Raw genomic sequence first — 10,993 nt, 5'->3', positions numbered from 1 at the left:
TTGGATTATTCAAACTTAAACCCAAATTAATTATTTTTAATTAATTTCAAAATTTTGTTAGAAATTTTTTAAAATCCTTTTAAATAATAATATATTATTAAAAAAAAATCTTAATACGCAAATCGATGTTGAAATTCTAGAATCTCGAGTTTGCCGCGGAACTAAAACATTTTTCCAGGGTTACAATATTTTATCACATTATTACCGCACTAGTTATTGGAGAGATTATTAATTTGTGTTATTAAAAAATTAATTATCAAAAACTAATTACTTCAAAATTAATTTTGCAACTTTGACATTTTTATTTATATATTATGTGTTACAATATATAATAGAAATATAGTTTTTATTAAATAATTTGTAAACATTCGCGTTATAAAATCGTAGTGATATTATCAATAATAGTTGCAATATTATATTTATAAAAAATTTGAAAAAATATTACATTTTTTTAAATTTTCAACTTTTAGTGATATAGTTTACAATAAATATTTTTAAAATCTTATTTTCTTTAAAAATATATTAAACTTGCACTACAAAACATCTAATTACAAATTGGACCAGACTTTTTTTTAATAATTTTCAACAGCCAAATTCCCTTTTGTGTTAAAACATAGTTATATTGTCTCACCATTTTTAAAATAAAAGTCTTGTGATATATATATATATATATATATATATAATAGAAAGAGTTTTGTCTAGCTTAGAGTGAATGCATACTTTTAAAAGTTTTGACGATTACATTTCATCAAAGTAAACTTTCCCATGTAATAAAGAAAAAGAAACCATTTTGGTGGATATGTTTTCCTTGTGCGTATCTAGGGTTGGTTGAAGAGAAATTTTAACTCAGAAGAAAACTGTTGAAATTATTGTAAGAAAGGCTAAGAAATTGTGTGACTTCAGGATTGACATGTTTTATTTAAAAAATATATAAAAGCATTAACATGTTTAATAACTGTAAATTTGTAAGAAAATAAATATGTCAATTTGTAATGTTTAAACAATTAATTTGTTTTACAATCATGAGTTAACTATGAAATATTATTCAACTGCTTATGAAAACAATACTTTTAGTAAATTTGTATGAATGTGTAAGAAGTTGTATCTATTTTTAATAAGTTAATTTGAAATAAAACTATTTAATTATTTATATATATATATATATATATGAGAAATGATTAGGAGAGAGAATTTGAGAAAAGGAATGGGAGAGAGAATGATGTGGCCCATTTGATTAGTTAAAAAATAACAAAATTTCTCTTTCTTCTTTCTCCTCATATTTTATCATTTTTTCAATTAGTGATGTAGTGACACGTTATTCCCTTTCTCAAATTCTCTTCCCAATCATCCATTTATTTATATATACATAATCCATTAAAATGTAAAGATTCAAAGCTAGCATCTTAATATAAATAAAAAACAAAAGTAAATGACAAATTTATGTTGTATATTAATAATTAATTATATTTAAACAATATATATATATATATATATAATTTTTAAATAATAATAACTAATTTCTCTTTCTTAATTATTTATTATCTTATTTTAATTAATTATATAATAAAAAATTATATATAATATATATATAATATATTTTTTTAGAGAAATGATTAGGTGAGGGAATTTGGTAAGGGAAATTGGTGAGGGAATGACGTGGCATAATCTTATTCGATGAAAAAATCAAATAATTTCTCTCTTTTCTCTCTTTCCTCCCACTTTTACATTTTCCAACCAATGAAGGCGTAATTCCCTCACCAAATTCCCTCACTCTATCACTCCTCATTTTTTTATTAATAATATATATATATATATTAAATATAGTTACTTTATATATATATATTATATTGTTTTTAATAATTAATTTAATATAAATATATTTTATCTTTAATTATACATTTTTATCTCTCATCGTATATAATTTTTTATTAACATAAAAATTAACTAATAAGTAATATAAAATATATATACACAAAATAATAAAATTATTTTAAAGTCTCAAATAGTTTAAACGGTTAGAGTGTTCACATTTTATGTTTAAAACTACATATTGAACACTAAAATATGTAAATTTAGATTTTCAAGAAGTCATTCTTAGTGGCCCAACTTTTAAAATTTGTCGAGGAATAAAGAGACATGAAAGGTGCGAGTCACAAGATTAGGGTTAGTAGGTCACAAGATTAGAGTTAGTGGGTGGTTTGACGAATGGATAAAAAGCATATGAGGGGATAAAAAAACATGAAAAAGTGAGTCACAAGATGATGGTTAGTTAAGGGGTTAGTGGTTGTGTTTTGGCGATGGATAAGAAGTGTGTGATCAATTGAGATTGGTTGTTAATTTGTTGAAGTTAGAGTAAAAGAGAGGTTGGCTAAGATTAGTGAGTGGTTTGTCAAGGAATAAAGAGTCATATGAAAAAGTGTGAGTCACAAGATTATGGTTAATGAGTGTTTTGCCAAAAGGATAAAGAGGTATATGAAAAAACTATGAGTCACAAGATAATGGTTAATTATGAATTAGTGGTTGAGTTTGATGAGTGATAAGATATGTGTCATCAATTGAGGTAGACTAGTTGATGGTTTGCCTAGGAGATAAAATAAGCATATTAAAAAGTGTGTTAGTCACAAGATAAAAGTTAAATAAGTGGCGAGAGAATAAAATATATGTTAACATTACGTTTATATTAAACTTAATTTTAAATAATAAAATCAAATTTTAAATTAATTAGATTTGAATCATATTAATTTTATTTAAAATATTTATAGATAAAAAATTTTGTATATATTTTTATCCGTGCAAAGGTAGACTTTTAAGGAAAAATAAAAGAGAGAAATTAATATCAATAATATATATATATATATATATATATATATATATATATATATATATTCAAAATAGACATTTATATATTTTATCCATTCACATTATTATTACTTATTTTAAAAATACATAAAAAAATTAGTTAAATTAAAAAAAATTAATAATTTTTATATTTAATTTCTTATTCTCTCTTATATATATTTATTAAATATAATATATATATATATATTGATTTATTAATTTTTCTAATTATTATTATTCTTAAAATATGTAAATTAAGAGAAGTGATAGAGAGAGAATTTGGTGAGGGAATTTGGTGAATGACTTACCATCACCTTGAAAAAGAGAAAAATGGGAGGAAAGAGAGAAATTATTTGATTTTTTCAGCAAATAAAATTAAGAAAAGTCATTCCCTTACCAAGTTCCCCACCTAATAATTTGAGAGAAATTTTTAATAAAAACAAAATAAATAATAAATATTTTATATACAAAATTGTTGCTCCCTACCATTACTTACAAATAGTTCACACATTTTAAATTCCTTCTCTACTTCTCTCCCTCTCTTTCTCCCTCCTTCTATAAAATTCAAAATACAAGAGAGATAAAATTTATTTGAGCTAGCTACCATGGACGATGAACAAGATAAATTTGAAGAGAAATTTGAAGAGAAATATATATGTCATTTATGCTTGAAACTATTCCACTCTTCAAAAGCTCTTTACGGCCACGTAAGAATCCACGACCCACCCGAGAACACAACATCCAAAGAAGTTGACATGAACAAGAAAAAGAAAAAGAAGGTCAGTTTCAATAATAATCTAATTGTAATCTATTATTGTTCGTTCTGTGAAAGGAATTTCCCTTCCAATAAATCTCTATACGGACACATGAGGATCCATTCAGATTCATTCAAAGAGAATCATCTACAGCTTCATTCTGATTTGAGGGCTGGGCCGGAGGAGGTGGAGGTTTATGATCCAGATATACATGACGCTGTTGAAGCTCTGCTGATGCTTACAGATACATTCACAAACAAATCTAGCCCTTCTCCTTCTCCTTCTTCTCCTCGTCGACTTCATCAATGCAGAAAATGTAAAAAGACATTCCAAAGTGGTCAGGCCCTTGAAGGTCACATTAGGGTCCACTTGACCCGTGGTGAGACTAGCCAGACCCAGTCCAATCCGACCGGGATCATACATCCTCCTAGGTTTGATCTAAATGAACCACCTCCCAAAACGGAGGAAGAGAAATTATGATGATAGTGGCGCCGACTTGACTTGATTCGATCAAACTCTAATTCATTTGTGGTATGTATTTAATCCTTTATTTTTTATAATTCTATTGTTTAAAGTTTTTATGTTAATAAAAATCTAATCTTCCTTCTTACTTTTTTAGATTTCAGCTAATTGTGAGTTGGATAGAGGGAAAATACAAGAAAAGTGGATCTAGTATAAGGAGAGTAATTTTAAGATAGAGAAATACAGTCTCTATAAAAAAAAACATGAAGAATCGTTATGAATATATGTAATGTTTATTAAGGTTAATTCAAAATTTTTATCATAATATTTTTTACAAAAGCATTCTGTTTTATTTACTGCAGATAATAAAAAAAAAGCCGTTAAGATCCTTCATAATGCTGATCCAAAAAAACATGATGATTGGTTCTTCTAAAGGACTTTTGCTTTTGGACTCTTGAGTCATCCAAATGTATTTTTATTTTTGTTTTATTAATTTTTTTATTTTGAACTTTTTTTTTCATGTTTTGTTTTTATTTTAATTTTATGGATAATTTGATTTAAAAAAGATTGAAGTTGTATGCCAAATTTGATTAATCCCATCAAACAAGGCCATAAAGCTGGAATTTGAATCCCACCCAATTATTTATCCGATTATATTGGAGAGGTCGGTTTTTTAGCCTTTTTAAAAAAATAAATACTATAATTAATTTCGTTTTTAAAATTTGAATTTTATAAAAATAAAATAAAATAAAAGTATTTTAGTTAGACGATTAGAATGGTAATAATGTAATTTTGAGGATCAATTAGATATTTGACTTATAAATAAGTTCCGAAAATTGTTCTTGGTACATTTATTAATATAATGAACAATTTATTTGTGTTTGAATATAACATTGGTTTTAGAATCCAAAATTTGTTCTATTTAAACACTAAACCAGAAAAAAAAAAAAAAAAAAAAAAACATGTTAAGTGTGTTTAATAGTTAATACAACATTAACTAGTTAGATTTTTTTTTAGAAATTAAATATGAATTAGTTGAAATTGAACTAAAAGAGTTAATAAATTGCATTTTTGTCGAATATTTTATTATATATGAATTTTGCCAAGATATTTAAAAAAAAGTAGATAAATATTTATAAAATTATTGAATTGTTCTTATGCATAGCTCATTCTTTAAAGATCTCCATGATGAAAAATTGAATTCTTTTTTCTGTGTGTACACTAATAATGAGGGAGGTTTAAAAATAATCTAATTTGAATTTCTGAATTCACGAATTGATTTTGTTTATTATTTAGCACTTCGTTAGTTTTTAAAATATTTTTATTAATATAATAATTTATTATCAATTAAATATATTTTAAATTTAATTATTTATATATATTACACAATTAAATTATTATTTCCCAAATAATTAGCCTAAAACAATGCCTAAATTTGGAGGCTAGATCCGCTGCACCAAAATGCTTCTGTTCCTAGAGGTATTTTGGTAACAGAGGATCTCTCCTCCTAAATTTGAGCTAAAGTTTGAATTCCACCTAATTAATTAGTTGCATTTTTTATTCCCACCCAATTACTTATCCAATTATATTTGAGGTTTTTGTAAAAAATAAATACAGGTTAATTAAATTGTTTATAAATAAATTTATTTTAGTTAAATTATTAGAACAAAAATAATGTAATAAAAGTTAAAATTTATATAAACTAGATAAAATTTAAAAAAGCCCACATCATTATTTTTTTAATTAACTTTTTTAAAATCACTGGTTAATTTTTTAATTAATTTTTAAATGTATAACATGCACAACTATTTTGAAACAGAATATAGCAACTCATCAGTTTCAGCCATATTCTTTTGCGTAAATAGATGTCTTCAGATTTAAAAAAAAAAAAATCAATTGGCAGATGGTCATTCATATTTATTTTTAGAAAAATTTAAGTTGATTAGAAATGCATAGTTTATATACAAAAAGGGTAATTCGTAATTTTCTAATTTTTCTTACAATTATAAAATGTCGTATTTTTCATTTCATATAATTGCTGATTTTAAAATTTAACAGCCTTAACTATATATATATTAATTATATTTAATTTTCTAATTTTGTAAATTTAATTTTATTATACTTATTTTTGAATCCCACCCAATTACTTATCGATCCCGGTTATATTTGATGGTTTTGTAAAAAATAAATATTAGGTTATTTGGTTTCAATTGGTTAAATTATTATATTAAGAATTTAAAATTTAAATTTTATAAAAAAAAATGAATGTCTTTTATTAAGATGATTAGAACCGTAATAATATAATAAATGATAAAATTTAGGTCTTGCAGATTTAAAAAAATGGTAAGGTTATAAGAAGATAAACAAATATTTATAAGAAACAATCATAACTGAAAAATTGAAATGCTCTCTTGATCAGTCTCATTTGAAAAAAATAAGTAGGGAATTATACAAATGAAGGATAAGAAAATAATTTTTTAAATAGTCGCATGAAATTTTTTATTTATTTGTTTTTTTTTTAAATATAGTTTTCCACATTTATATATGAAATGATATTTAGAAATTGATTTTGTACTTCACGACTCCCCTTTCTAGAGATCTCCAACATATACATTAACGATTTTGAACTCATGCTAACTGTCGCAATTCAATTCTGAACGATCAAACTTTATTATGTTCAATATCTCGCGACTTCAAGAAAACCCAATTATTCGGAAAAGTTGAACAGAATAAGGTTCGTCTGCTCAGGGTTCAAGATTAAATCGTAGTGAGGTGGTGAAATGATTTATTTATTTTATTCTAAATATATTTTATATGGATGTTAAAAATTAACTAAAAATATGTAATGTAAAAGTAAAAACACAGTTTCTAAGAATAAAACTTTAAATGGTTAAGTTATTTATAATGAAATATCATATGACTACAATTTTAGTTTGAGCTTTATGTAACATACTTCAAAAGTGGATACATATTTAATTAAACTGATTCAAGTTTAAACTTTCAAATAATAAATATTTTTTGTTGTTGTTGCTAGTATGTATTGTATATGAGATTAACAGTTTTTAGTCACACCAACAAAAAAATAGGGAATTATAGTAATGAAGGTTAAGGAAATGGAAGGACTATCTTTTTTTTATATATAAAATGAGAATTGACTTATTTTTAACTTGTACCTCATAAATCTTATATTTATCAAACAAACCAATAATAAAGGAAAAAGAAAGGTTCAAAAAAGTCATTTGTGATTTTTTTTTTCATGGGAGTATCTATGGTCAATAGTTTTGAATTGTAAAAAAAATAAGGAGGGAATTATACAAATGAAGGATAAGAAAATAGTATGTGATTGTATGAGAAAAATTAAGGCTTAAAACTTAAATGTTTTAAGAGTTGTATACTAGGAAGAGCATGTCAATATAATTTCAATCTATATGAAATCACTTATTTTTTTCAAGGAAATTAGAATCGTTCGGAATCTCCGAAAACTGTAGGAACATGGAAAACTCATCGTCTAATTCGTGTCGAAGGACACAAAATCCGGATATTGATCAGCTGACTTCTCGTATTCAATTTAAGGAATCGAAGCCAAAATTGACCAAAAAATGTCTCTACTTTCTTTAAAAATTTCAACATTTGTTTAGATTCAAATTCAGATCCAAACTTTGACTAAATTGACCCCCATAAATTGTTTCATCAAATTATCAATTACTAAGGATATTTTGTCATTTGACCCAAATAGTCTATCTTCTCATTAAACAGTTTTATTTATTTTATTTCAATATAACTCCACATTAAAATGCAGATTTTTAACTAGTGTATAATTATTGAGGAGTATATTTTTATATATTCAAACTTATTCTAAATTAGTAAATAATTATCTTTGATTGATTAGTTATGTCTTATTTGGGAAGATAATGTGTTCTTCCATGAAGCATGTCATGAGGAACTCATCAAAGTCTCAATTTGGCATGTAGGTTTTTCCTTTTGCCAAGAATGAAGAAGAAGACCAGTCGAATTGTAACTCGTTTATATAATAAGCATGCCGAGTAAAGATGGGATTATTCCAAATCAATATAATCAATCAATTTATCAATTAAAACATTAAAACACGGTAATCTTTTATAAAAAAAAAATAATAATTTAAAATAAAATAAATATATATTATAATTCAAATAATTTTTTTTATTATAAAAAACAAGAATTCTATTTTTTTAACTTAATAAAAATTGAATAAACAAACATCAAATAGATTATTATTATTATTTTCTTTTATTTAAGTAGTACATTTTTAGTTATTTAAAATATAGTATGGTTAGTCCCATTTGTTAGTTTTAAAAAACTATAATATTCAAAATGAAATTATTATTAAACAATTACTCCAATTTGAAAATAGGATGCTCTGATTTTTTTTATTGCTTTGAAACATGTTTCTTTTATCTATCAAATAGGGTGTTTTCATGGAAAATGCATCAAATTGGAATTTGATAACTCCTAATCCAAATAACTTGGAATTTGTTCATTTAGGGGCTAAATTCTAAGGATGTTTGATTCAGTTTATTCTTATAATCAAACAAGCACTAAACTCTTACATCCAAAAATTTGTACAAGATCCTCAAACAACCCCAACTACCTACGAAAATGTCCAAGATAAAATTATTCCAAAATGTCCTAAAAAAACAAAAAAAAATATATTATTCCAAAATGTCGTAAAACAAAAAAAATATTATTCCAAAATGTCGTAAAACAAAAAAATATTTGACAGCTGTGGGATTTGAACCCACGCCCTTTCGGACCAGAGCCTAAATCTGGCGCCTTAGACCGCTCGGCCAAACTGTCCTATGTGATATAATAGATATTTTAGATTTATATTTCATTAATCTTGATCAAATGTTGAGGATAAAAAATTGGTTTAATTAGCGATTTAAGTAAAAATTGGTTTAATTGGGTTCTTCGAATAATTGAAATATCTAAAAATGAACTAATTAGAAATTTAACATATCTAAAAGTGAACTAATTAAAATAAATGTTTAATAATTAGTTTGTAATATCAATTATTTAAGAGGGATATAAACAAAAACACTATGAGCTCCTTTAAGTCTTTTAAGTAAAGTACTAATATCATAATAGAGGCACTTGGCCTTCTGGACCGAGCTTTGGGAAAGCGTGAGCTAGATGTTGAAAATTGATAAACCCAATATATCTGGTCGCATCATTCAATATTTTTTCGTTTCTCTCGCATAGTTTATATTTTTATAAATACTTAACCACAATGATAGTGATAAGACTGAAATCTCAAATTCAATTTTCAGTATTCATATCCTAATTTAAATGAGGTCATATAAATTATCGCTACATTTTCATACTGACATAGATCATCTTTCATTGACTATTTTTCATCATGATCCATATAAGTATTTTGTTTGGAAAACGGTTTAACACCCATATAAGTATTTTCAAATAGGCTCAATGTTGATGACATATGGTCGGTGAAAGACAGTCTTTTGACACCCTTTTTGACAGCGTCTCTCCAAAGTCTGTATCGTATTCCCAATTTATCGAAAGAAACAAGCAAGTTTCACACGTTTGCGCCATTGCTTATTCGGTCTTGTTGGCCATAAGTATTAGATCTTCGATTCGATAACAACCTGTTCTAGAAGTATCATCCTTTAGATTAGTAAAGAAGGAAACAGGGCACCAAAAGTTCATAAGACAGTGATTGCCTGAAACGTTCAATTCTTCCATGTATTAATTTGAGCTTATCTAAAGCAGTTGAAACACTTACTTCATATATATTATCAGTTCAATATACTCATCAGAAAATAAATTTGAAAACATTAATTAACTGAAAACTCTAATGGACCTGTCTGAAGTTCAAATAATCTAGGGGAGGTTTAAAATTAATCTAGTTTGAAGTTCAAATTCTCAAATTAATTTTGTTTATTATTTAAAACTCAATTATTTTTAAATTTTTTTTATTAATATAATAACTTATTATCAATTAAATATATTTTAAATTTAATTATTTATATTAATTTTAAGTTAAACTATAATTTAATTTTTTAAATTAAATATTAAACTTATTAAATAATTTTTTTTTAAAATTCTTGTTTGTGCCTACCTTTTATGTGCTATTTTCCATTTTTATCTATTTATAATATATTACATTATTGTTATAATATAATATATTATAATAATATTTTATAGATATATTTAGAAATATATTATATTATTCTAAAAATATAATATATATTTTTTCCAAAAAAACAATATAATATATTTTAAAAAAAATTATATTTTTATACTAATAATCATATTAGATTTATTTTAAACAATTTTATACAAATTATAATTTAAAATTTAAAATTTAAAAATAACCAATATATATTATTAAATATTATTTATAATATATCTAATATTTATATAAATATATAAATATAAATATATGATTAAATTATTACCGTTTTATCGGTTCAACTACTAAAAAAAATAGTTTTTTTTCGTCCTTTTAAGTGTTTTTATGGATTAATACAACCATAGTTAAACTAGTTTTTTCTATTTTACTTCTAACTTTATAACATTCAATGTCCACCCTGAAATTTTCACATAATAATATGATAATATAATTGTATTAAAAAATCTTTGACCAACATTTTGTTTTTACGTCATTCCTCTATCTGTTGGATAAAATTATAATTTATATTTACTATTTATTTAATAAATAACAAATAGGCCCAAAAGAATTTTATGTCGTTCCTCTATCTGTTGGATAAAATTATAATTTATATTTAGTATTTTATTTAATAAAACACAAGTAGGCCCAAAAGAAAGGCCCAACCCTAATTTCATTTACTTGTTTTTTCCGCCGCCGCCCCCGTCCCCGTCCTTACTTCTTCTTCCTTCTTCTATTTATTCTGTTTTATCAAAATTGGAATGAACCAGTT

At 24.3% G+C, this 10,993-nt stretch overlaps 1 protein-coding gene and 1 non-coding gene across 2 annotated transcripts; one reads left to right on the top strand and one right to left on the bottom strand.

The window, feature by feature from the left end:
- Nucleotides 1-3,443: 3,443 nt before the first annotated feature.
- LOC124909860 (zinc finger protein ZAT2-like) lies at nucleotides 3,444-4,073 on the top strand. Its single transcript, XM_047450490.1, has one exon. It carries the CDS (start codon nucleotides 3,444-3,446, stop codon nucleotides 4,071-4,073), a length of 630 nt encoding a protein of 209 aa, XP_047306446.1.
- A 4,735-nt stretch (nucleotides 4,074-8,808) lies between these two features.
- On the bottom strand, nucleotides 8,809-8,888 carry TRNAL-UAG. The gene has a single exon. It is a non-coding gene; the product is annotated as a tRNA-Leu (tRNA).
- Between the last annotated feature and the right edge of the window lie 2,105 nt (nucleotides 8,889-10,993).

The sequence above is a fragment of the Impatiens glandulifera genome, chromosome 7 (genome assembly GCF_907164915.1).
Source record: "Impatiens glandulifera chromosome 7, dImpGla2.1, whole genome shotgun sequence".
Classification (NCBI taxonomy): domain Eukaryota; kingdom Viridiplantae; phylum Streptophyta; class Magnoliopsida; order Ericales; family Balsaminaceae; genus Impatiens; species Impatiens glandulifera.
The sequence above is the reverse complement of the archived record's forward strand: the minus strand, read 5'-3'. Positions and strand labels throughout refer to the sequence as shown.

Excerpts from the sequence above, each read along its gene's own strand:
- LOC124909860 (XM_047450490.1), top strand. The coding sequence starts at position 3,444 with ATGGACGATGAACAAGATAAATTTGAAGAGAAATTTGAAGAGAAATAT.